General features: G+C 36.3%; 1 protein-coding gene across 4 annotated transcripts; it reads right to left on the bottom strand.

Annotated features, from left to right (window-relative positions):
- Positions 1–1,099: 1,099 nt before the first annotated feature.
- TCEA1 (transcription elongation factor A1) lies at positions 1,100–27,966 on the bottom strand. 4 transcript variants are annotated; one of them, XM_039702831.1, is made up of 10 exons: positions 27,656–27,806; positions 22,027–22,089; positions 17,182–17,287; positions 9,370–9,457; positions 8,201–8,349; positions 6,295–6,351; positions 5,275–5,429; positions 3,739–3,885; positions 2,759–2,830; positions 1,100–1,623 (listed from the first exon to the last, which is right to left on the bottom strand). In XM_039702831.1, exons 1-10 carry the CDS (start codon positions 27,722–27,724, stop codon positions 1,615–1,617), a joined length of 915 nt encoding a protein of 304 aa, XP_039558765.1. In that variant the 5' UTR covers positions 27,725–27,806; the 3' UTR covers positions 1,100–1,614. The 4 variants fall into 4 exon arrangements, with proteins under 4 accessions (XP_039558765.1, XP_039558766.1, XP_039558767.1 ...); XM_039702832.1 differs by having other exon boundaries at positions 1,312–1,623; positions 8,201–8,346; positions 27,656–27,966; XM_039702833.1 differs by lacking the exons at positions 22,027–22,089; positions 27,656–27,806 and adding an exon at positions 18,744–19,612 and having other exon boundaries at positions 1,312–1,623.

The raw sequence follows: 27,966 nt of genomic DNA, 5'->3' as shown, positions 1-27,966 counted from the left end.
CTGCTAGTATAAAAAAAAATTTTCTAAAAGGCATTAGCATAAGTTGAGTTAAAATGTTTATACATAAAAAGCTATTCAAGAAACTTTAAATGCTAAGCAATTTTCTGCCTAAAAAAATAGTCTGTAAAAAAACTTCTGCTGAAGGGTAAAAATTATTAAAATAGAAGAAAAGCCACACTTCCTTGCATAAGCTGACTGGAAAAGCTTGCTGTATCAAGTATTAACCAAACAGTTCTTGTCTCCCAAAGTTCAAGTGTCCTCATACTATTTCCAACTCACTTGTTACGGTTGCCATTATCACAAAAAAAACATTCAACATAGAAAAACTTGGTTTTCCTTTACATTCAAGGAATTTATTTTCCAGGAGCTGCGCACACTCTTCCCATCCCCTCATGAATAAATTATACAGTGCCAAAATAGACCTCCTCAGCCTCAAACTCTAACAAATTAAGTAACATAAAATTAGATTTAATGAATTTAATCTCTTCTAAAGATGTTGACATGTTTTTCCTTGGAAACACATTTGCAAATATTTCTAAACATGCACTGTTAAAAAGCAAACTCTAAAAAAGCAGCATTTATATAATTTCTCATCTGGAAAAGATCATAACTTTAATAATTTATTCCCACCTGCAGGTCTGTGATAGACACTGGATACCCTACATCTCAAAAATAATTTCATGAACAAAATCAATGCCATTTAAATGAAGGGAGTATAGTATTACCTCCCCAGCCAGTTTAATGTAATGAATTGGTCAGCTGGTGTTATTAGGATAGCCTACAACACAATGCCATTGCTTATTTACAAAGTCTAAACCCAAGTTGGTTGTCAAGCACATTAAGCAAGACTGAACACTCAAATCAGATTTAAACACTATTTTAAGACATTCTTAGAAATAATGCCTGCTGATAGAAGGTAAAATACATGCTTTGAGCAATAAAATATATTGCATTGATCAAAGCTGGTTACATAAACAAGCTTAACCAACCATTGCAAAAGAGGTCATCATATCCACTAATAAATATTCAAACCCCATGATTGCAAATTTAGTCCTAGTCCAGAAAGAGCACACAAACTAGAGAGTTAATTAAATCGTGATTTAGTTAACAACTGAGTTTAATGTTATGAGGAACTCATATACCTTTTCTGCTTGCAAAGTAAAGTGGACAGAGCAGAGTGAAATAAATTTCATTCTTACAACTGAGCAAATGTGGAGAGGCAAAATACACACAGGAGGAGCGTGTATATTTCAGACCACAAAAAATACAGTACATTATTCACATAGTTAGAAAAAACAAGACAATTACCAAAATGTTTAACTGGTAAAAGTTTAATGTCAACTTACTTATAAAAATGAAAAAATATTTTAAAATTCACCATACAATTGAGCAACCTGGCCCTACTGACTACCAGCTATAGGAAGGCATTTAAGGAAATGATGGTTGTGTCAAAACAAAGGCTAACTTGATGCATGTATGCTGCTTTGAAATAAAAAGAAAAGAAAAACCAAAAAACCCTCTCATTTGCAGGAAGCTAGATGCTTAGCCTAGTTTTTAAAGCTAATTACAAAATCCTCGTTCATACTGGTCCAGACATCTTGATAATTTCTTCTTCTAACAGAACTGTCAAAAGAAAAGAATGTTTTATGAGATCTTCATACATCTTAGCTCTAAATCTCTGCAAGAAGAAACAGAAATACAACACTAGACTTAGGATATGGAAATTACTAATTATAGCATTTGCTTATATTTTAACCATTCCTTCAGGCATCTGTATACCAACATTTCTGTAACTGCCACCTTACAAAAGGTTTTAAGGACAAATACACTTTTTCAGGTACTGCAAACAATTCCATCAAACGATTTCTAAGCTTTATATATTATTTAGATATCTAAATCTATTAGCTTATTATTTAATATTGTTATTTATCTATCTAAATATCTATTATTTAGATATCTTTAGAGCCCATATATTAACAATATTCAGCAATAAGCTATGTAAACCAAGATACAGAAATTTTTTTTATGTGGTAGTCTCAATGTATACCATGGCATGGCCCCGCAGAGCTGCAGCATTCTGAACATAGGAAAAAAAACAGAATGAGGTTATCATGCCTCCTATGGCATGTGATCACACCTTCAACTGTAAATTTTACAAGCTTTCATGTTTCAGTGTTTCTCCATTTTATTGAACTACCAGTGTTTCTCACAATCTTTATAAATTCTTGTTTCCCAAACTTAAAAAAAAAGATTCAATCAAGTTATCACTGCTTTACACTTATCCTGGCACAGGAATATAGCATAAGTCATCTCTCTTTTTTATTACTTCTTCTTTTCAGAATAGCAAAAAAACCAGAAAAAACAATAACAACAAAAGGTCTAAAAAAGGTCTGTTACACTCACCAAAGCAGAGATTAAAACCAGTTAAAAGAACTTTGGGTGAAGAAAATGAAAACACAGTGACTTGCTTGTCACCACTTCGTATGGCAAAGCAGTATTGTAACTAAATGTCACAAGGACTAAGTCCTGACTTCTCTCTCCCTTTGCCACCAATCTTCTTGAGAGATCTCACACCTTCATTCTAAAATACATTTCTAATTTAAAACAATTTTGCAATCTCAACATGTAATATCATTAATAGGTTAAGAAGTAACTAAAAGTCAACAGAAAGTGATTTGTCACATTTACTGTAAACCCAAATTAACCACAGAGGCAGGCTGCCTGCTATCAAATATGCAGAGCAGTCTAACAGTCTTACCTTCCATCTGTTTCCACATTCATTACAGACAACAAATGTTGTCATGGGTTCATCAGCACTGCGGGTTTGAACCTTTGGCAAAGGCAAGAGCCAGAGAGGAAAAGGAAAATTAGTATCTTCAATTTTTCTTAGTGTGTGTTCAATGTAACTGTTTAAATCAAAGTTTAACATTAAGGAAACAAATTTTCATAAAAATACAAGTTAACTTTATGTATCAACTGAAACTGGGCTTTTTGCTGCGCTATAAAGTCACGATAAACTCGGATTTTGAGAGATTTAGTAGCACTAAAATACCAATTTCTGCACTGAAACTGTGCATGTATTTCTAGGAGAAGATTCTGCACTAAAAGTACAAAGGCCAGTACAGCCTCACGTACATTTAGCAATGCAAAGGCTTTAAAGTCTCATGACTGAAAAACAACTTGCTATTTCAAGCATCTGATGAAGAATACAAAATATAAATGCAGCTGATCCGATGATGAAAGTGATGTTCCCTGAAGCACAGTTAAGCCAATTAAAGCACCCTTTCTGTGGTTGTAGGAATGACTGCAAATCAGGGTCTAGTGTTAGTCAAATGGTACATTAAATATATATTAAATACACGTATGTATATACATACATATAATTTTCTGCTATTTAGTCCCTCTCTTACACACATTAAAAACAGAACCTCTCCTCCACAGAAAACCCTTACAAATATAATGTATTAAGAACCAGCAAAAATTTGCATTGCAAAGAAACTCAACTTTCAGTCTATACAGATACTCAGCTTGGATCTACATAAAATTTTTGGCAAATAAACACAACAAACTTGTTTTACATAAGCACAACTAAGGAGATCCAGCTATCTTCACATTTTATAATTTTGTCAGCATTTTGTTGGAAGTTTATTTTGCAATTCCAAATCTTTTTTCTCTGACAATTTTATATAGGACTTAAGATTTGAAAAAGGAGAACAAAGAATCTGAATAATCACGCACCTGGGTGTATGTACAGTTCTTCTTTTTGCACTTGCCACACGTAAACAGATCAGTTTGAGTACCTCCTGTTTTAGCCATCTGGTGCTCTCTGATAGCTTCTTTGGTCAGATTCTTGCGCATTTCTTTCAGCTCATCACTTGCCATTTCCTGTGAGGGAGGGACAAAGAGCAGACAGAGTTCACTAGAGAGTTTTAGCTTTAAAACAAGTTACCACTGTGCAAGCCAATACAATTTTTTATTTAGAATCCATGAACAACAACTCTGCTGAAGGGCAATGTAATTCTACGCATTTTTAATTTTACAAGACTTAAGCTGGGCTATTTCACAGCACAGAAGCTACAAGAAATTAAAAATGTTCTCTTTTTTAACACATACAGAAAAAAAAAAGTACAACATCAAACATCTAGAAATATTTCTATGCAAATACACTTCTGAAGATCAGAAATATAAGCGAGGCAAGGTAGAGGACTTAAAAGTCCTCCAAAGAGGCAAAAAAGATGCACTCCCTAGGTTAATCTTTGGATAATTATCTCATTGACCTACATAACGTTTATTACAGGAAAAAATTTACATTTTTTTGACTTCCACATTTGTACTGATAAATACAGTACAGCCATAATTTACCATATGTCACCAGAAATCACATTAACTTCGTTTCTAAACACTAACCAAAGAGTTCAGAATCACCCATTTTCTTTTTTCTTTAAAATAGTTTTAGTGCACAAGATCTCCACAAGGTCTAGTAATCAAGTGTGCACAGCAAAATCAATTTGTTACATTTTTCTTCAATGCAATTTTATTCACCATCCCATGTAGATGTGGAATGAAAATATTGTCTCAATGCTCTTTCACTACTGTTAAGAAGTAATCTTAACACTAAAGAGGTTTTTACCATTTGACATTTTAATCCAAAACATTAATCAAACAAAGAATGTGCACTGGACAGGACAAAATATACATTTGTGCATATGTACATAAACATGTAGAACAAAGAAAATCAAAATACATACTGAAGGTACAATTTGCTTTTTTTACACATTCTTTCACCAGCCTCTGTTTACCCTAACCTTTATGTAAAGCCACAGTAAAAAAAAAAAAAAAAAAAAAAAAGAAGCAAAAAAACCACTAAAAAAACCCACCATAATTTTCTTTTGGAATAAAGTTAGTCATGATTTTCATTAGTTGACCATAACTAATTTCCCTCAGTCTCCAAGATACTCCTTTATATTTCATTTGAGGGGACAGAATCTAACACATAGAAGCAGAGCTAAAGAACTGAAACAAGACATTAACAAGATGCACTTTCATTTTTCTCTACCATAAAATCTAATTTTTTATTTGAATTTCTAGATCTATTTTGACTTGTAAAGACATTTTCATGCCCCCTACCCCAACACAGCCCTGTAATTCGGATTCTGCAAGCCACAAAAAAGTCACAGTCTTTCAGAAGTATGGGCAGCTTACATAGATTACTTTTATGGCAGGCCAGGATTTAACTCCAAGAGGGAAATAGTTCAAGACCTGTGCTTTACTTACCTCTGCTGTCATTTTGGCAAACTTGTCAGGAGGAATGTTTCCACATAATACATTTTTCCTTAGGTTAGGGTTCTTTGCATCCTTGAGATTCGCTATCCTACTTCGTACCCTGTTTTTGTATTTCATATCAGTGTTTTTTAATTCTTGAAAAATAGGTACTTTGGATTTAAGGAACAAAACATGGATAAGTAAAATAGAGTAAAACATTAACGAGTAAAACAGAGCATTAGAAAGGATTTATTCTGGAGGGCAAGTTCTAAACCAATGTACTTCTCCACTGTCCATTAAGCCCTTCCCCCATCCCAACCAACAGCTACCTTCCTGTTAAACACAGCAGAATTCACAACCTTCTGAAGCCTAATCATAGTTTAGCACCAGGTCAGTGAAATAGGAATTTTTGGGTAGCAGGACCTCAACTGTAATTGTGAAAAGTCACCCATAACTTTATGTCCAATTTCTTGATCTCATCCTAAGAATTAATTAATTTCTGAATGAAATATTCAAACAACGACAGCTCACTCACACAAATTTTTGTGTTAAAAAAAGAAGCACAGACCTCTGTTCTGGAACAATTCAAACACTGGTACCAGAACCACCCTTTTGAGAACTGTGAATTCATTTAGAAATAAACTTGTAGAAAATTAAATAAAGAAACTAGAAAATTATTAAGACTGTTAATAAGAAAAGATTTTAAAACAGCATAGAAGAGCCCAGCATTTTATGTAAGAATGTTTCAGTAAGATATAATATTGCTGCTACAAGGAAAACATATTGAGCTGAAAAGAACCCCCACACACTCACCTACATGCATTCCTACATATTTTAAGGCAAATCATTTAGGTTGGGCTGGTTTTTTAAACACTACATTTATGTACTGATGTGTTGAACACAGCTGCCATTTTTGTTTTACATTAAATATAAAAACACTCACTATATAGATCAAGTTAATTAATTTGAAAATTATTGTGTTTTTCAAAAATACTCCTGCTCTAGAGCACACAGATATACAACAAAGGATATCTTCTTCAATCTGAGAACCCAGCTCTTCTTCATCAGCACCAATAGCAATGTAATCATCTGAGGAAAACAAATAATAAAATATTAGCAACCTGACACTCTGTGCTCTGTAGCCTTGAGATCCCTACAGTTCCAAAACACAGAAACTCAGCAAATTATAAAACACTTGCAGTGAGCCTTCTTGTTGTAGATGTAATTTTAATTTACTGTGTACTTAACCTCTCAACATTTATTACTTAGAAGAACACAAGTAAGTGAAAGAAGCAGAACAGAAGTTTAAAAGACTAAAAAACACTTAAAAATAAACAAAAAAACCCTTCTGCTACCTAGTTGCAAACACAATTAGGAATGAAAAACATTGTTACACAGAAAAATCTAAAATATTCCAATGGGCTTGGCATCTCTCCCATCTCCACAGCCTGTGCATAGAACAGACTATTATAAAAGGAAAACATTTTATATTGTGTTTAATCAATTGTTTTAGTCCATACAATACAAGAATATAAGCAAATAAATGTTCTGCATGCATGGAAGAGAAAGACTTCATTAGAAACATGGTAATTAAATAACAAGCAATCTTATTAGATTTTTAAAAATGAAAATAGAGATGTGTCATAAAAGACATAAATTAGAAGAAATACACCACAGAAGTCTTGAAGGCACTAAAACACTTGAACTAAAATGTCTCAGGATAACTGTTTACTGTTTCTGACCAAAATGCTTCTCCACAAAGACATCTACCTTTCCAAGACAGCTTAAACACAAATTGCATATAATGTTTGCCTCCTCATTTCAACATGGGTATATTTCAGTGAGTAACCCAAACATAATTTGTCCTTTGATCTCATACCAAAGGTCATAAAACAACAAAATAACCTTATTTTTTAAACTCATGGATCATCAGCTTACATGTGGTGTAGAAAGCAACATAGCAAAAAAGGTTTTTGGAACGCTATTTAAAATGAAGACTACATAGAATTGTGAAAAATACTAAGATGCTGTATGTGACTGTGTGGTCCCAAAAGAAGCCTATGAACTACATATCCAGATGACCACTAATTCATGGTCTTTAGTCAACGTTGCTTATCTATACTTTGATTCATTATATGAATCAAAAGAAAGAAAAAAAGAGTGAAGAGAGTAAACACAGATGATGCGGAAGTCTACTTACACTGGGCCAAGTTACACTAAGCTAAGGACGGAGAAAAAGAAGCTGGGTCATAATTTTGACAAATGATACACCAGAAAAAAATCAGGTTATTCTGAAAAGTCCAGCTTTCAGTTTGCTCCTTACCTTGCAAATCATTCAATTTGTCAGTTTAAAGACACCCACGTGTATATGAGAGATAAAAAGAAAAAAATCCCAGAACAGTCAAGGAATTTACAGATACCCAAAAGGCATGCGGTTAAGACAATGCAAGACTCTATTATTGCAAGTTATCTTAATGAAATGTCAAGAACAAATCAAAATAGAAAGGCAGCCTTCAAAAACTAAAATCTAAGGCTCCCAGGACCTCTGGTGTAAGAAAGGCAGTCTTGCATATAGTCACATCCTCTCAGTCAGAAAGACTGAGACAAAAAAAAACAGAAGCCTCTACAAAAAGGTTTAAATTAAGAACTAAGGAGGCAATAACATTCCTGAAAAGAAGATCCCTTGTTGGCAAGGTATCAGATGAACTGAGCCACAAAATGTCCTGAATTAGCAGCAACGAAAATGCATTTTGAAACATTCTCATGCCATCAAGGTTACTCATAACTTGCACCTTGAGTGAACTGGTTTATGGGTCTACACACACAAATGGATGTAAACAGGGTTTATTCTACCCTACAGGGTTGTAGAAGAGTGAGAAAGACAGAAATAGAGAAAAAGGAAATAGTTAAACTTGAAAATATAGTCTACAAAGCTCACCTCCTGTTCTGAGAGCTGCAGAGAGCATTTCTCTACATTTCACTCGTACAGAATCTGAAGTGCTTGGAGCCCGGGGAAAAGATGGGATGAAAGAATTTGAGGGAGCACTACCCTCCTCCTTCCTGCTGCTGGAATTGCTACTTGAACTGCTGAAAAAAGGCAAAATGAAAACCAGTATTAATGTTTTTTCCCCCTTCAAATAACTTTGTTTCTGGGCAAAATACGGGTCTTTTGCTACATCCATTTGATGGTATTCCAAAATAAGAACACAGACCACTTTTTAAAAGTTATTTATAGCTCTAGAGTCAGTACAATTTTTAAAGTGTCTTTAGACTATTCACTAGGGTATTCCACACAATAGAGACACAGCAGGTATTTCATTCCATTATGTGGCACATAAGCTTTAATTCTCAGTTCTTTACATTAACATAAATCTTTTTTCCTCCCACAGACCTTTACTTTAAGAAACAGTGACGATACATCACACCAACATTCACTCTGCAGCGAATGCCTTGCATTCAATCTGCTTACTGTACTGAAGGGGTGCCATGGTCACAAAAAAGCCCCCACAATTTATGTAGTTTTGCAAACTGTAAACCAAGTTTTCAGTTTCCATCTGGACATACAGTTAGAGGTTAAATTCAATTTTTAAATGGCTGCTGAACAGAGAACACTAAACTCAGAAATGTATAGAAGAAACGGGCTTGCAAATACTCTTTTGTAAATGTTCTTTAGCTCCTGCAGTGACATTAATGCAGGCTTCTTTTTCTGGTAACATACTCTGTGTTTACCAAAAAAAGTGCAGAGTGTTTATTAAACATAAAAACTAACACCCAAAAGGACCATATGCAATTACCACAAAGCACAGACTGAGAGTTGTGTGACAGTTCTCGAAGTTCAGTGCTAGTACCAACAGAGGACAGAGTATTTGACAGACCCAACAGATGGAATAAACAAAACTTGTCTGGCCATATCTTGACCTATGTATGTTTTTTTTAATCATGTCAACAGTAGCACAGTTTACTTCCCCACCAACACATTGTTTCTTGTACAACTCTGTCCTTCAGAAAAGAACATGGCAGCTGTCTCTATTACTAATTCAGATCAAGTAGTTTAACATTAATTTATACTGAGTGAGACTATTTGCACAGCCATTAAGAATTAAGCACCTTTCTTCTCTGGCATCAGGGCTGTTTTGTGAGGAAGATGCAGGCTCCTTTTTCTTTTCTTCAGAATCTTTATCAGTTGAAGGTCCATCTGGAAATACAAAACATGAGAAACTCTCTTCTACCCAGAAATAGTAACTGATTTAAAGCAGTGGTAAAATATCATGATTTCTCCTGAATCAGTTAGAAATGCTATCAGCTCCCACTCTCTGCTTTGACCTTCTCTTGCAGTACAGCCTTCCACTTCCCAACACCCTCCCAATGCAGGAAATGGAAAACATGACAACACTTCAGATCCTTCAAGTCAAGTCCGGCATCTGCTTAAACTGGCAGTGAAGACATGATGGAAACATAGGCTTTTATGATTTATTTTTTCCAACACTCCTGCATTAGGTAGACAGTAACTTCCCAGGTATTGCATCGAGTCTCTGGAATTTGTCTTCCATGCTTTATATACTTAAGTACCTACTACATGCAAGCCATTCTTTTTAATTATGGTGTGGAAGACACCATAGTTGGCAAAATAGAAAGTCATTTTCATCTTTTTGAAGGAGTTTTCCAGACACACAGTATTTTCTGTGATAGCTCTTAAATTACTTGCCTCCGTATTCAAATATATTTGAATCAGCCATTCCCATACAGGCTACGTTTCACTATGATTTTATAAAGAATAAAGACAAAAGCCTTTATAGAAAAATCACAACATTTAACTCTAGCACAGCAAAAATGTATACACCCTTCCATTGTAAAGAGGATTTCAGAGTGGCTAAATTGAGTGCCTGTTTTGATTTGTTCTCTAGAAAGGATGGCTCTCTACTGCCTACAGAGAAAGCCTAGTGAGATTGGCATCACTGATTGACAGATTTCGTGAATTCTTCTTTCCAAGCCCTTATAAAGCTGCTATTACACTTCTAAATTCGTAGACTGTATTACTGTAATAAGCATATATTACAAACTTTAAATTCATTAAAAACAGGACAAGAAAAGGAGGGAAATCTGTTAAGGCTCAGTCTTGCCAACAAAGATGTCCTGAACTAAGTATGTAAATCCTTGTTTAGGCATCTAAAAGTATCTTATTTCCAGAGAAACCCCATTTCTGTGCTTCTCAGAGGAACTTGGTTGTATGCAACACAAATTTGGGTCTCTTCAAACATCGAGCTTTTTAATTTGATTTTTATAGAGCAGAAAATAACTGTACTGGCTTTATTTTTATAGGAACAATAAACTGAACATGATTTTGATCTTTTCCTTAACCTGTGAGTTCAGGAATTTATCCAAACAAATACCACTTTGTTAAAAAATCATCATAAAAGGAGAGCAGAGACAGCAGTACTGGATCAGACCAGGCACCAATCTACTATCCTGTCTCCAGCTGCACCTGTAAAGAGATGCACACAAAATAGTACAGGAACCAGAAAAGCACAAAAAGATACTTCTTCAGAGTACTTCTCCAGCCTTCAAGAGCTCACCCATTGTTTGCAATGTTGTATTCAATCCTTGGTAAATTTCGTTTAGGAAAAAAAAGATAATTAAACACAGATGATGCACTCAGGCTGACTGTCTTTAATAAGCTGAAGATGTTATTCAAAAAAATTCCTAATAAAGAGACCAATTTAACAACTTGTTTATAAAAATAATTTCACTAAGAAAGCAAATGACTATAAACTGAATGGATCACATGAGTTCTCTGCTATGACAACTGAAGTGCACTAAGAGAAAGAAAACAACTCCCATTTTTAACACACATACTCACTCTCTCTATGGCAACAACTCATTACATGATATAATCTTTAAAGATGTTCCAAATATGCATACAATCTTATTTAACTTCATAATGTTTTAAGTACATGCTCACTTTTGTCAGAGGCTTTAAGACAAGGCTTGGGGTACAGCTCAAGTCCTGCAAAGCAGGAGCTATGCTACCTTTACCTACACATTTTTTCCTGGCACACAAGTTGTCAAAATCAGGTCCAACTTGTGTATCTCGTGTTTACTATGCACGCACACCACAGTGCTATAGCTGGCACCCAGATCTCTTTTATCCAACACTTCCATTTAGCCCAGCACCATTTCACCAAGGGCAGGCACTTACCACCACCTGCCAATACCCCAATGGCTTCTTTCCCTTATGGAGGACAGGTTATACACAAGGCACACAGATAAAAGCACAGCTCCTCCTACAGCTGCAGACCCGTCTGTGCAAGGATGTCTCTCAAACCAAGGTCAGACTTGGACATCTTTAGCAAGTATGTCTTCAAAACTACAGCTTCTTTAATCACTTAAGGGTTTTTGCTTAATCTAGTTTCAGAAAGCTGAAAATAAAGTTAATATTATCCTAAGTGTTTAAGTCGCTTTATGGCTCACAAATTGGAAAGCACAAGAAGAGATGCCTTCCATCTTTAAACTCACACAGTAATAAGGATATCTTGTTTTACTGAAATACTGTATTGACAAAAGAACAGAGTGCAATTAACAGCCTGCTAGGCAGCATTTCATCTATCCTCTGGGGACAGAAAAATTATCCTTGACAAATTAAAAGTCCCTACTAATTAGCTTATTTTGCATTCAATGACCAGACTCTAATACAGAGGAAGAATGACATCTAATGGGAACTATGAACAACCACAGAAATTCTAACAAAGGTGGAAAAGGTGGAAAAAAATGGCCCTTCTGTGAAATGTCTTTAAAAATTCCAATGTGATTCACCTCAGGAAGTCTACAGAACATTATAAATATTTATATACTACAAACTACAAGTTGTGCAGTTCCTTTTTGCAATTCCATACAGCTATTTAAACTTACCAAATTTTTCTTCAGAAACAAACGGAAACTGTCACCAATTTTAGGACTGAAAACTGTAACTTCGCAGCTTTAGCTATGGCATCTTCAGGCAGCCATAAAAAAATCTCAAAGCTTTGGTTTTTTATAAGAGAAGTTGATTTATATTAATACTTATTCTTTAAAATACAAAGAACATGGTAGTAACAAGAATAGACTATTAGTCATTGGAATAAGACATTCAAAATTTAACAACGGCATTGCAGTTTCCACCTGGGACTTGCAATTAATTTGAAAGATACTTGAATTGTCTCCAGTGAAAAATCTCTCCAGGGTCAAATAAGACATAACAGTGGTTTGTGTTATCAAACCAAAAATTTTAATGCAATAAGATACAGCCAGATAACATAATCTGAATGTTAGAAGCCATTAATAGCTTTCTCCTAGATTCTTCTATGTTACAAGCCAACACTAGACATTTGCTAGTAACAAGAAAAAAACAGAAAATATAAAGATTAAATGTTATTAATTTATAAATCTAACTTCAAATTAAGAAAAATATTAAAAGTAATTTTTTTTCCAAAAATGGTAACAAAAGGTGGCTAGTTATTACCTGGAAGCACATGAAAATTTAATTTAGCAGGATATCATGTATAGCCTACTCAGGAATCACCATCAGAACTTGTTTCTGAGTGGTGATTCAGTTTAAATAAGTTAAATGAAAGAGATAAGAGAACAGGTATTAAATTACATAATTATTAATTCAACAATGACTTCATATGCAATAATTATTTAGGCTCCATTTTCCAGACTCTGACCAAATAATCTTGAGATGCACGAGCAGCTACACTTGCCAGCAATTCCTCTACAAGATGTAGTAAGGCATGAAGGCAAGAGCAGTAGAAGTTTCTTTTCAGTAGTAGCTCTGGAAGGAGGAATATCTAAAAGTCCATAAATAAACAACAAAATTATGAACTGTTTGCTAAAGATTTTTTTATCATCAGTGTCAAAAGACCATGACACATGGACTTATTAACTGTATGTTTTTTCTCTTATATAGTATAATGCATTGTGTGTTATCTCTCCACTTATTAGCTTAACAAATTACAGACCTACTAATAGTACATGAACAGTTCCAAATACACACTTCAGAAGAGGTGATTTCTACAGCTCACACTTGATATGAAAATGAAACTACTGAAATTGTTTTTGCACTTGATTCTGCTTGATGTCTTAAAAAGACATGTACTCTTCTTATCAAAAGTAAATAATATTCGTAAATGCTATTAGACTCTAATTTAAGAACTTGCTTCACCAGGAACATTTTTTCTTTTTTTTAGCAAAGCCAGTAGGCTTTGAGATGTCCTTGAATAACTTCACTTATGACAGCATTAACATACCTGTAAGATAGTCCTAGATTGCACCTGCTGGCTCCAGGAGAATCAAATCCAGGTTTGAAATAACAAAGGATTTTGTAAACAAAGTAATCTTAGTAAAATACTTCTGTGATGCCTGACTGGTGTTATTAACACTTAAACACTCTTAAAATAAAATTACTCAGGCATGCCCTTCTTTGAAATAGGCATTTCAAAATGTTTGTGGCCTCACTTTTAGTTTTCAATACTGGCAACAGATGATCACTTAATATTAAGAATATGGTGTCACGCTTCTGCATTTTCAGTTCAGTGTATAAAGTTATTGGAGGAAAGTTTACCTACAGGTCTGGACATCCTTTTCCCTGTATACTCTTCAGTTCAGCAAGTGGTTATTTACTATGAGGGTTATATTCCTTAAGGAATATTTGTTGCTTTTCTAATATAAGAAACACTCCTGACAATCTAAATGAGTGTGCATAGATTCATTACCTGCACAACATACTCTGTATATTTAGAAACTTGGCAAAGCAATCATTATTGGTAAATCCCATGTTATAACTGAGCAGCATTTTATTCTGAGCTGAATTTAGCTCCTTATGCAAATTGTGACCATCTCTGCTGTGTAGTTTAACTTTCAGAAAGTATCTGAAAGGGACCTTGCACTGTGGCTTACTCAGTGAGTCACTTCATATGGTTACAAGCCCTCTGCTGCACAGCTTCTGACCCCTCCACAAAACATTTGATAACCTGGGAAGGCTCAAGTCAAGCCACAAAGATCTGGTGATTCACAACTCACCTTGATTTATTCTCATGTTTCCCATTCATTCCTAAAAACTAAATTCTGATAGCATTGAACTGAAACATTACATGCAGCCTGAACAGCGAACAATTCTTGCCTAAATTCAAAATGTCATTTATAAAAATAACTCACAAAGACTTCAGAGCTCTGAGTACAATGCCTGGTACGATTAACAGCTGTCCGCTTCTGCTGCCATCTTTGCTCCATACCATTTTACATGCACTATAAACAGCATAATCGAAACTCATTTCTCAAGCAGCTCAACATACGGTATTTCGCATTCTTCCAAGAAAGCCAAAACTAATGATAAAACAGAATAAGAGTACTTTGTAAGATTCCCACCCATATTTATACCCTATCTTTCACAGTTATGAAACTTTATGTTCTAATGAGTTACTGAGCAGTGATAGAAGAGGCAAAACATCTGCCTTACTATGCTTTATTATAAGATCTACATTACAACCAAGGAAAATTTAACTACCAAAGTTTTCAGTGTAAGCAGTACTGTATTTTCAGGATTCATTTGATTTTATGCAGTAAGTGCATTACCACAATTATACTAGAGCTGGCACAATAATGTACACACAATAATATCTGTTCTGTAACAAAAATTAGCACATGAACGAAGGTCACATAGTCACTGCCTCAAGAAGTATTTGGTTCTGATAAATGCCAAATATTTACTGGCTTTCCAGCTCCTTCATGTTTGACATGTTTGACTTCACCTCATGCAAAATGCCTTAGTTAGAGTCTCCCAGCTGTGTTAAAACAATACGAATCTAGGAAGCTACAAAAGGGGAAGGTCCACCTTGCCCCAGCTGTTTGTTACTGCTACAATCCCTGTGCAGGAAACAGCAACTGCAAACAGGCTGGACCTAAAAGTGATAGTTGAAATTTAAGCCAGAATAAATGAACAAAATTATTTTCCAACTGGTCAGTTCCCAGCTCTAGTCTTCTGGATAGCCACTCCAGCACTAGTTGTAACACAGGAGGGAGCAAAGAGGTGCCTGTGCAGAAGGGAAGTCAGGAGCACTCCTTGGCCTGCTGTGACCTTTAGGCACCACATTCTTACCCAGACTACTACAGCAGGGAAACCCTCCAGGCAGGAGTGACACTCCCCATGTTTCACAACGTTTGAACACATAAACACCAATAAACTTTAAATAACAATGCTTTTAGACAATTTTGACTGACTTAAGGAATTCAAGCATTAAAAAAAAGAGACAATTATTTTTAGTGTAGTGTCTCAACAAAAATATGGGAAATCCTTTACTCAAAGGACAGCAATAATCAGGCAAATCTCCCACTCCCCAAGGAGAGCAGCATCTGAGCACACTCCGGGTGAGAATTCTGTTAGAAATGAGAGTATCTCCTCTACTATGCTGTCTAAGCTAAGTGGCAGGATTAAAAATTTGATCTTCCAAGAAAAAAAATTAACTCTCACCAAATATTGATAGGGTTTTGTTTTTAAAATTTAGACTAATAACTTATAATTATTTGAGAACTAAATCACTCAATCCAGCATCTACTTTTAGAGTAACTGATGCTAATATGCAAGTCCATTTCTCCACCTATATACCATTTTTATATACTGATTTAATGAAGTTGGACTTCCACATTTATGTTTAAAAATAAAAAGTATATTACTTTCACTATTTACCAGTTAACTCTGATCAGATCCTACACTAAGATCCTGTATATGCATTTACTTTTATTATTAAGGTCATTATGAATTTAGAGGTATTTTATCAGCATGTCTAGTATTATCTAATATTAACTACTAAAAATAACATCATTAGTAGGTAGGTTAAAAGTCTTTAAGGTAGCTTAAACAAGTTTGCTATAGAGGTTGCTGTTTCTTACTAGAGCATCAAAGTTTAAGGTTCTGATAAACTGTCCATTTCTACAGAGTATTTTCTATATCATTTACAAGACAGTAATAAAGTATCAGATAAAACACTTCACAATTGATAAAAATGAGGCTGAGTTCAAATGGTAGGGGACTTACACTCTCCTGGTATTTGGCATATTTTTCCAGACAGAATGGTAAATATTTAAATTGTTATGTAAACTGTTCTCTATTCTAAAAGTTTAAGCTTCAAAAATTTTAATTTACCTAAGCCTACATACAAAGAAACAAAACAGAGTGCACCACAGTGTATGAACAAAAATTTCTGGATATATTCTGAGATTTAAGTGTTTTCAGATATATTAAGTACTACCAAATACCCTTGAATAAAACCCTAACAGAAAGGTTTTAAGGGAAATTAAACAAAAAGTATTTATGCTTTAAGGGAAATTAAACAAAAAGTATTAAGTTGTAATTAGTAAGCTGTTTAAAATTATGAAGGTTTTAGTTTTAGAAAGTGCAGCTCTGTTTCTCACTACCTGTAGGTTCTAACATCTAAGATTTTAACATTTTTAATGTTTTTTTCTCTTCATAACCAAACATCAAAGCCTCCACACTCTCACATGAGATTCTGCACTAGTTCTTCAGAATACTTGTTATATTTGACAAAGAAAATAGTCAAGAAGTCTGTTAGTGCTTAGTGCTGCAGTAAAGTCAGCTCAAACTCCAGCTCAACTGCAGGCAATGAGACTTCAGAAATGAATCACATCAGAGAAGCTGATTTCCTGCTGCCTGCCAGCCCCAATAAAATACTTTAACTGTTTCTCTGCACACACTCTCACAGTAATGGCCTGGTGCCAGTCAAAGAGTAAAAAAACAATTACACCAGTACAGGAAGCTTCAACATTCACACAAAAGCACAAATATGTCTCAAGCATGGCAGTGCCAATGATGAGCACCACGGCTACACAGAGTTAAAACATGCAAGAGCAGGGATGTTTCTGTTGCCATACCTAACAGCTTCTTCCAAGACTTGATAAGAGATTTTGCTAAAGATGTAACCTCTTCATCTGTGCTTTGCTTGCGTATTGCATTCACTGACATTCCAATTCTGGTAGACTGCAAAAGGAACAGAAAAATACATTATCACAAGTGACACAAAGACAATTTAACAAAAAAACATATATACATTTGTACTTTGACGTGAGTTTTTACAGTATCTTTTTTTCTTTTGTGGTGGGTTTGTTTCCTTTTTTCTTGTGATTCTTGGGACAAAACACTGCAAGCCTTTAAAAATTATTTTAACAACATGGACATTTTAAAAAGAAATACAACAGTATTACCAACTGTCTTCACAAAAATTTGGGGAGGGGTGGGCGGTGATGGTAGGCACAAGGGTTAAGGATTGTATTTATATTTCAGCACTATAAGAGGCTTGCTGACTTCTTCATTGACATCATACTCTTAGAATTCCCATTTAGTGGCTGTGGAAAAAGCTGTAATATCCAGCTGGGAGCAAGCATGTTTTAGGTACCTAAAAATTTTGTCGATACTGAGATTCTTTAGAATCATTAGCACAGAGGGTTCTGACTTAAGACAGAAGCAGTACTCTCTGTGTTTAAGATTTTAAAGAATGAGCTATCCTATCTTTCTGAAAAGGCCAAGACAGTGACAAGCTTTAAGCCTTTGCCACTACTGCCACCTACAGAGTGAATATGAGAGTAAGTTACAATTCACGCCTTTCAAGACTCAGATGATGATGATGACATAAATATAGTTCAACAGTAACATTTTAGAAGATTTATGGCTAATGTGTACATGTAACAAGGAGAAAATTTCCACCCTTTCAGCTTCACAAGAGGAGAAAAGCATTTAACAATATAAATAAGGATTTTATCATAAATATAGCTCAACAGAAGATTTTAGCGAATGTGTACTTGTAACAAGGAGAAAATTTCCACCCTTTTAGCTTCACAAGAGGAGAAAAGCATTTAACAATATAAATAAGGATTTTATTATCTTTTTGTATTCTGACTGATGACTAATTTTTTTTTATTTGCTATCAAGATGCTCAGTTTTGTTGCATTACCATTTACAGAACTCACTAAATATAAATTACTCTACTTACTTTTGCAATAGATCATCATAAACTTCCTTCTTCTTGAAAGGAAAATTTAAATCTTTGTGGCTCACAAGATTTAATTGGAAATTAAAATGTTCCTGCAAATTACTTCTTACAACCCAAACAACACTTTATGAGGTACCATGGATGTGCTAAATGACTGGAAATATTTTCAAATAATCCATAGCTATTTCACCAAGGAAACATATTAAATAACCTCAGGCCTGAGCATCAGCTCTAAACATGCATAAAAATGGAAATTATTTGCTCCTGTAAATTACTTCTTACAACCCAAACAACACTTTATGAGGTACCATGGATGTGCTAAATGACTGGAAATATACTGAAATAATCCATAGCTATTTTAGCCAAGGAAACATATTAAATAACCTCAGGCCTGAGCATCAGCTCTAAACATGCATTTTGAATTAAAGAAAACAGATGGTTACTCACCTGTAACTAAAATGTTCCAAGATGGACTCTGCTCACCCACATTAATGGTATTGGCCATTTCTCTTGATATTTTGAACACGTTAATCTCAACAATATGTTCAGACAGTAAAAAAATAAGACGTCCTTGAAAATCCATAAAATACCACATCTGGATGCGAAAAATGTATCTACCAAAAAACCCAACCCTCCATTAATAGCTGGGCACATTGGCAGCCTATGCTCATCAGCGAAGGGAAAACACACAAACTTACAGACTTACTTAGCTAAGTAAAATCCAAAAACACAAGTAAAATTCAAAACTAACCAGAAAAATTTCTTCTTCTGATCACACAAGAGAGACAGTTTATGGGAACTTTCTGAACTGCCAGTTTTCTTAAAGCAGTACATAAAAAAACCTCATTTCCTTGCTTTTACAGAGCACTGGATCAGGTCTACCTGACGAGAGGGACTAATGATCTGCTAATTTATCTGCCTTCTAACTGGCACAGATAGTCACAAAAGATCAGTGTTATATTCTCATTACTGTGTTTTAGTGACAATACAGCTGACAGTATTTGAAATTTCCTTAGTCGTCCTCTCTGTAGAGCTGTTCTTGTGACTGCCATTGTTAAATGAAAAACTCCAGTATTTTCATTCTTTCTCACTTTAAATTCTAGAGCACTTTACATCTGCTTTCAGAGTAAAGACAGTCAAAGACAGCATAAGACAGCTGTTTGCACCCTGAAGCACTGAAGCTTTGGCCAGCAGCCCTCAGTAGGTGTGGTGTGAGCAGTAGTGAGCACAAGTAACCTGTGACTGAACACAAAGCAGAGCACACCGTGGCAGCAGGTGTGCTCTAACCAGAACAAATGCAAAAATGTAAGGAACACAGCTGGGGAAGGAGAGCAACCACCGAAGCAAGCAGACCTGCTTCCAACTTTAAACTGTAAGTGCATGAGGACAGAGAATTGGTGAACACTCCCAATGGCAAAGCAGAGCCAAACCAACCACTGAAGAATAACCACCTCTGGGTTTCTAGGTCTTACCAGTGAACTGCCCTGAAGTCATTAACAAGGGCTGTACATCACAGCCTAGTTCTGCACATGTGTGTGTCATTTCCTGTAAAACCTGTTTGTGAAAATACAGCCTGACTGTGTCACTCACTGTTTAGCTGTGCACTAACTACAATTAGCACCAGGCACATGATGCCTTTAATGCTCTGAAGCTGCTAAACAGATTTGCAAGTCAGACCACTGGATAAATTGTGTGAGGAAGCCTACTGGCTCCCTGCCTAGCTGAGAAAGGATCAGCTTGCTTACATAAAGCTCATCAGATGTAACAAAGTGGTATTATTGCCTGTAATCACTTCACCTTTCTGTGAAAATAAATGCGGCAAGAAAGACAAAAGACACCAGCACAAGTCCAGACTACTAATATGCACCTTCCTATTGCATATACCTGTGAAACTAGTCAGAGGACCTCATAATTTCAGGCTGAGGTAGCAGTGGTATTACACAAAAAATCATCATTTCTCTTATTACACAGGAATAACAGAGCTAGCAGAACTTTTCTCAATGTAGAAAGCTTTCAAAGCTTCTCAAAAATGGGTAAGGAAGTATGCTTTTCAGTTTTGTTCTGCATTTCATCAATTCAAACACATTTGTCAGAAGTCTTGATCTGCACAGAGGAAGACAGTGCTTCCACTATCCCATGATCATCACCCTTCCTGACCCTGGCATGCCAATGATCCACCACCAGAGCAATGAGTACAATTTCTTCAAATTTCAACTCTTGCTCTGAGTCCACCATTGCTTAAACAAACTTGGGAGACCAACAAAGAAAGTTTATATCCGACTTTATATATCATCAAACTCTCAAAGAAAAAAAAATTTAAGTCCAAATATGGTGCTAAATGCAATCTTATGCAGTAGAACTGTTTGAATACAGCAATGGATATTTATGAAAAGCTTCCTAACTAAGGTACAGACAATGCACTGTGCAAGAGTATCCCAAAGTACTTGAAATTCCAGGGCCCTTGCAAAGAGATTTTTAACTCCAAAGGCAAAATAATGCTATCATACTTAGTGCAAAATATAATTTGCATTAAGACCTGCACAAAGAAACTCCAAAAAATCAGGTTAACCAGAGGGGTTTTCTGGGTTTTGTTCTTATTTTTTGTGGGGTACTTTTTCTGGGGGGTTTTGAGTTTGTTTTCTTTTTAAAGAAGAAGGCTGAACATAGGGACAAAGCATCAGAGTTGTAAAAGCATTCATGCATAAAAGTGACTCCTTAAAAATCCTAATTTTTGTCAGAAATAGTATTAGTAATAACTTCATAATAACTAAGTACATTCTGCAAGTATATAGAACACATGAATCAAAAATGTTACCACTCCTGACACCTTTAAAATTTGAACTTTATAGCTAATTCTTTATCTGTGACCATTAATTGCCTCATAGAAAAAAGACATTTTTCAGTCTCCTCCAATTTAAGTGGCTACTACAGCAAATCAGGTCTCAGATTTAACTGAAATTTTAAAATTTTCACAGATAGGGAATATCTGGCTAGTTTGGAACAAAAGTTTCTCACTGATAAATTACATGACAAACTCTGAAACTTTTCATGAAAGGAAAGTTAACCAAGTTTATTTTTTGAAAGAATTTACAAATAATATATGAAATATTGCTAAATATGTAAATCTAAGCAACATTAGTGAGAGTATCCATGCAAATGGGAGAGATTTTACCCCTCCATCACTTCCAGCCCAGGATAGTAAAAGAGGAGTATAATTTCCTTAAGATATACATTACTCAGAAGGAGGGAGGGGGGACATGGAGTGTGTGTCAAATACAACTTGCCTAAGAGGTATCAGCTATGTTTCTCCTCACCTACAAGGCAAAACCAGAACAAACTACATAAGAAAAGATGGTATCAGATATAATCAGATGCATTCTCCTTCAAGAGGAAGGAAACACACCTCATTTGTGTTAGAGTAAAAATTTAAGATTCTATATCTGGTAAATTTGTATGCAGCTCTTCTCCCTTGTCCATGACAAAATTCACAACTCTCAATTTAATCAGAAAGGTAAGCTTTAAGAGTTTTCCACTGGAAGAAAATACTTAAGATAAGTGTGCTAAAACAGGTGAAGTGAGACTAGATTACCTCATAACAAAACTGATGCTTCCAAGGACTTTGGACTTAGGAATCTATTTAAATAGTGTAACCTTCATTCAAATCTGCTGGCTCCACCTTCTTCATTAGGGAGTTAACATTTGCAACACAACAACAATAACAAAATCATACCTGTAGTAACTCAAGGGTCATGGGAATATTCTTAAGCTCCTTCAACAAATCAAGAGCTCCAGCCTAAAAAAAAAGAAAGAAAATAAAAAAGTCAACTTAGTAGCAATCAGGAACTCCAAATAAAATATCAACAACATAATCTTATCTGCCTTCAGGGTCACATACTGGGTTCAAACTACCAGTTCTCAATTTATCCACAGAACTAGAACAAGGAATGTTTCACTTCACAAACTCTAAGCATTAACAGGCCTTAACTTGGAAATCAAAGTATTCACTCAAAGACTAGGGGAGTTTTACCCCATGGAACTCAAATGACAGTAAAAGCATTCTGTCTGTTACTACCTAGCCAACACACATCTTCAAGGGTGCTTCGCTTAACAGCATCAGAAACAATCCACACAACAGCAGCAATTTTCAGTTCAGAAAAACCACATCAGTTTTAGGACAAGAACTTGAGTTGAGAAGCTCTGCACAGTCCATAAATAATGCACATATATATATATACATATCAAACATACACAGACAGCATTCTTAACTGTATTTGTGGTGATGTGGTAAAGCCACACGTCGCTGGTTTTTCTTTTTCCCATGCTAAGACTGTTAGGAAAGGTACTAACTAATTCTGTGTAAGCAGCTTTCTAGATAGATGATTCAAGTTCAGAGACTGAACTATTAGATGTTAACAAAGTCTATACCCAGCTACTTTAACAATTCATTCCGTAGCAATTTAGGCCTTACTTTAAAAAACTTTGCATAAATGTGAGCTCTGTAATTCTCTTTAACCTCTCCAGTCTTGATGATTTACCAACTCTGCTTGAGCAAAGCTCTGCACTATCCACTTCTGACTGTGCACGTGGGCTGCCAGCCTACACAAACCTCCCAAAGGCTGAGATGATTTGGCTGTTATTCAAGTGCACGTGGTGCTGGACCTGGAAGCTATGAACAGAAGGGAGGCAACAAGTGCCTGTGCATCCAAGAGGCCATTCAGTTCACTCAGGCTTAGTTCATTACCTTTCTTTTTTTTTTCTTTTTTTTTTTTTTTTAATTCATGAGGTTTGGAAATAAATCCCACAAAATTTCCATTTGCAAATCTGTGGACTTTGATTCACTTTTCTTTCCTTGCCTCTTAACTCAGCCTATTTTATTTTGCTTGCTTTTCAAATTCTCCCTAATCAACTTCTATTATAACACCTGCTGCAAGGAAACTTAAAATATTCTGCTACAATTGCAGTCTTACACTTTAACGACTAAGAATAAAATAGCCATCAGGAGATTGAGAAAGATGGAAGTGGAACTTTGGTGTCACATCGAAAAACTCTCAGCTTTGGATACCTTCAAATGTTGGCTACAACCTTTGTTTTTCAAACACTTCTGACCCAAAGAAACCTCCAGACCCAAACATTTCACCAAATCCCACCTTACATAAATTCAATTAACATATAAAGCTAACGTTTCACTATTTTGCCATGATAGCAAAAGTTCTATTTAACTTTTATTTGTGTTACACAAAACTTCTCCAGTCTTAACCACAGAATTTTAGCAGCAATGATGCAAGACTGAGAAATGTCACAGTGTTTTCAGGTGCTAAATTGAGTTGGCATACTAAACCATATCTTTCTCTCAACAGCCCTAAGTGTGGTTTCCTCTGTGCAAACACAGATCCAAATAAAGCAAGTTAATTATCTTCACTGCTACAAAACAAAATCAAATTCAAGAAAATTTTCTTAGCCAAAACAAAACTCATGACAGAAGTCAATGTGCCATTTAAAAAAATATAATCCAATAAGACTTATCTCCAAACAAATTAAGTTATTAGCACAGTGTACACAGCATGTAATTTTAAAATTAACACAGCTGCAAATTCAACATGAAAGTAACACTGTAATGCAAAGTAGCATTCTCCTCATCTTAGAAATACAACCTAGTCAAAATTCCTTTGCCTGTTATATTCCTTCCCAACTGCACATGTGAAAACAAATTTATTATTCCCAGAGTAAATGTTTTCCAATACTAGCAACTTGATACGTAGCAAATTGACGTGCAGGTTGACATGCAACAATTTTTTTAAAAAAACAAAACAGAAAACAAACAAAAAAACAAGCAAACAAACAAACAAACCCCACAAAAAATCGCACAAACAACCAAGAACAACAACAAAACAAAAACAAAACAAAAAAATAAACTGCCAAAACCCCCACAAACAAAAAAGCCAAACCAAATCAAACAACAGGTTAACAGATGTTATCTACATTTTATGCTGGTTTCTGCATCAAATTACCAAAATTGATAATGCACTAATCCTTTCTAAGCCTTCATTTCTCTAATCAATCATACTGTACACCACAAATTAGATGCCTTAAAATTGAATTTAAATTGGTTTTAAACTCATACCAACTAAACAGCTTTTCATAATCGCTATTCTTAGCACAAAGTCAAATGATCTCTGTATCTCAAAACTATTGTGGAAGTTGCACAGCATAACTTGTAATTACTTTTCTCCTAATGCAGGACTTCTGTGTTCAAAAAACCCGTCTGATCATTAAGACCATTGTTACAAATTTCTTTTAAAGGCATTCCTATAATTTTATAGAGAATGGAAGGCAATGTCCCATTCTCCTAAGCTGGCTGGCTTTCAATAAACCTTGTCACTCAACAGAAGTCAGCTTCTCACAGACTCAGTAGATTACTCCTCTCAGCTTTCAGTTGGTCAGACCACAACAGCACAGAACAATATTCTATATTCATATTTTAAAAGCTGAGCTTCAGGCAATAGAAAATGAAGTACATTTTTGAAGACAGCAGAGCTATCCAGTTATAATTTCATTCTACTTAAAGGAGTATACATTTAATAACACAGACAATTTTATTTTCTTCTCTAAATTTACTCAAGCATTCTTGATTTTTTTTTTTTTATCCATGGGTGCAGCCTTATTTTTCACACCTATTCATTACAGCAGCTTAATGAAAGAGAGGTGTACTTAGATACAACAGAAGCTAAAAGGAAGGTACTACAGGTTTTAATCTAACCATATTCTGAAGGAATCTATTTCAATTTGAAGCAACAGCAGAAATGCGTATGGCACAGTGCATTAAATACTAAATCAGATTATCTCTTCCTTCAAAACAAAAGAACTGCATATATCATTTCACTAAAATAGTTATGAAATCTGCACACCTACAATTAAATCCTTAGTGAAGGCAAATCACCAAGAGTCTGACTCAGAAAGAGTGTCTGCATGGCCTGCCCTTTTAACTCATCAAGACATGTCACAGAGTGCTTTGCCACAAGCCAGAGTCACCTTTTGTATGAGAGATCAAACATTTCTTGTCATCTGACTCTTGACAGCTTCAGAGAGAGCAAGTATCAAAGCTTTTTTTCCTTTCTTATATTATTAATGTGTCTCATCAAATCATTCAAAGACACAGACCAAATACCTGTTCTTGATGAGTATAAATGGAGAAAGGAACACAGGAGGTTGTCAAGAGCACCATTATTCAGTGGGTACTTGTGTAAGAATGCATGTATCAATTCTTCTTCATTTTTGTGAGACAATAAAGTACATCTCTTCATAGAGACTACCTTAATAATTTTGCTAAAGTTAGCATTTAACTGCAGGGCAGAATTAGGCAGGAAATCACTTTGTGCAATAAAGAAATACCTTGTTAATGACAAAGACTTAGAAACAACAACACAGAGATAGTTTGAACACTGAAGTACATCCTCTCCTTTGATGCCACTAAGGGTTTTTATCATGCTACACACATGTGCTTTGGACAAACTGTCAGATCTCCACTCTCGGCCACAGTGGCAGCTCATCGAGAAACATCAGCCTAACAAAGGAGCCGCTTGTGTGCAGCAAGGAGCCTGACTGAAGGAGCTCTGTTCCAACAAAGCCCGCCGCCTCTGTCACTCCTCGCTCTCAGTGCCGGGACAGAGGCGAACACGAAGGTGCAGCTGCGGCTCCAGCCAGGCACAGCCGGCCCAGCTGTGCCCGTGCTCAGCCACGTCACCGGGACGCTGAGCCCAGGGAAGTCACCGCAGCGCTCCCCAGAGCTCTGGGATTCATTGTGTTACACATGCTAGAGTGTGAATACATGTTCCCAGCTGCTGTTAGGAATTTCATCCAAACTCCTAAGCCTCTCAGATCACAGAGAAATACCCTGCCGTCCCTGCAGCATCCCTGGTACGGCTACTCCTCAGAATCAACAGCTATTCTCATGCTACCTGAGAGCTGTCATTTTCTTTCTGTTATCAGAAGTTTTACAAATAAAATGGAGTTGGCTGCCCCTTATCAGTCTCATGACTGTGATATTTAAGCATTTCAGTGAGTAAGTCCTCACCCTTTCAACACCTTGTAGGAAAGAGCCACTACTTCAGTTTTAGAGAAAGTGAGACAGCAAATGCTTTTGTGCTTAAATGCATGGAGAATAGAAATAAAAACAAAGAGGGAAAAAGAATGGAATTAATAAATGCCAGTAATAAAATATTCTTTCCTCTAGACAAGGGTCTTGCTGCCACAATGTATCATTTGAGAGCTGAAATAGATCAGAGCTAAACCATGCCATATTATGGAACCTTACGGATTGAAGCATGGCTTGAGTGCACTGACAATGAATTTGTTTGTATTCTGAACTAAACAAATCTCCGTGGTCTAATACAGTCAGTATTTCTACAAATATGCAAATATTATTAATAATGCTCTTTATACTCTCCAGTATTAAGCAATAACAAAACTACTTCTATAAAGGGGAATTGCACAGTGTTGAGTTCTGAACTGTTACTAAGTTTTTCATGCACTATCATAACATACAGAAAAAAACCCTTAACTTTATGTATATAATAGTACCTTTCAGGGAGAACAACAATCACATATACAAGCACAAATTTCCAGAGAATAACAATGTGCCCATCCGATCAAGAAACAGTAAACAGAGTTGACAACTTACTTGCATGCTATTTTATGTATAACCGTGATCAGTTATCTGGTTGTTGCTCTACACTCTGATTTTACTTACTCTGATGTGTTTGCAGGCACCGTATAAAGACCATATGTTACCTGAGTTCTTTATGAAGGGCATACATGATAATAACACTTGAGCTAAGCCAATCGAATCCTGCCTAACTATATTCGTCCTCCGTTCTAAGGCACCAGTTATTCTCCAGATTAAGAAACACAATTAGAAATGTTGCAGGTTAAAAAAAAAAAAAAAAAAAGAAAAAAAAAAGAAGAAATAAAAAGGCTCACATTCCTCATCTGTTTGTGAAGTTTGCCCACTCAACTCTGCCCCTGCCGCAGCTGGGTTTGGGCTCTTCACTCATATCTTATTTTTTACATCCCACCTAAAACTCCACCTTTCACACCCAAAAGCGACAGCAGCGCATGTACAGGGGCCATGTCCGCAGGCGTTCTCCTGGGGTGACAGCCTTTCTTTCCCCGCCAGGGCCAGCACCGCGCTTCCAGCGAGCAGGAAGCGGAGGGCGCTCCCAGCCAGGGCCGGTGCCCGGGCGGGAACCTCCTGGCGGCCCAAGGCACTGCAGCGAGGGCGGCGGGGCCGCCCGGCGGGGAGCAGAGCCGGCCGCCGTGCCCCCGGCTCTGGCGGGGCGGGGGAGGCGCCGCACGGCGCTCACCGCATTCTTCTTCTGCACCATCTTGTCCATCTTCTTGGCGATGCGGATGATCTCGTCCTCCGTGGCCATGGCGGCGGCGGCCCGGGCGGCGCCAGGCAGCGCGCGTCGAGCGCCGGCCGCGGGAGGCGGCAGGCAGCGCTGCCGCTCGCCGAGAGCAGGGGCGGGGCCGCTGCCGCGCCGCGCTCCCCGAAAGAGCCCCGACCCCGGCGAAAGTACAGTGGGATTTCTGCCCTCAGACAGCCCTCCATGGGCACTGCAGTGGGATTTCTGACCTCTGACAGCCTTCCCTGGGCACTGCACCAAGAGTGACC

The sequence above is a fragment of the Passer montanus genome, unplaced genomic scaffold (genome assembly GCF_014805655.1).
Source record: "Passer montanus isolate IOZ18808 unplaced genomic scaffold, ASM1480565v1 scaffold16, whole genome shotgun sequence".
NCBI classification, from domain to species: Eukaryota; Metazoa; Chordata; class Aves; order Passeriformes; family Passeridae; genus Passer; species Passer montanus.
Note: the sequence above shows the minus strand (reverse complement) of the source record. Positions and strands in the feature narration are given on the sequence as shown.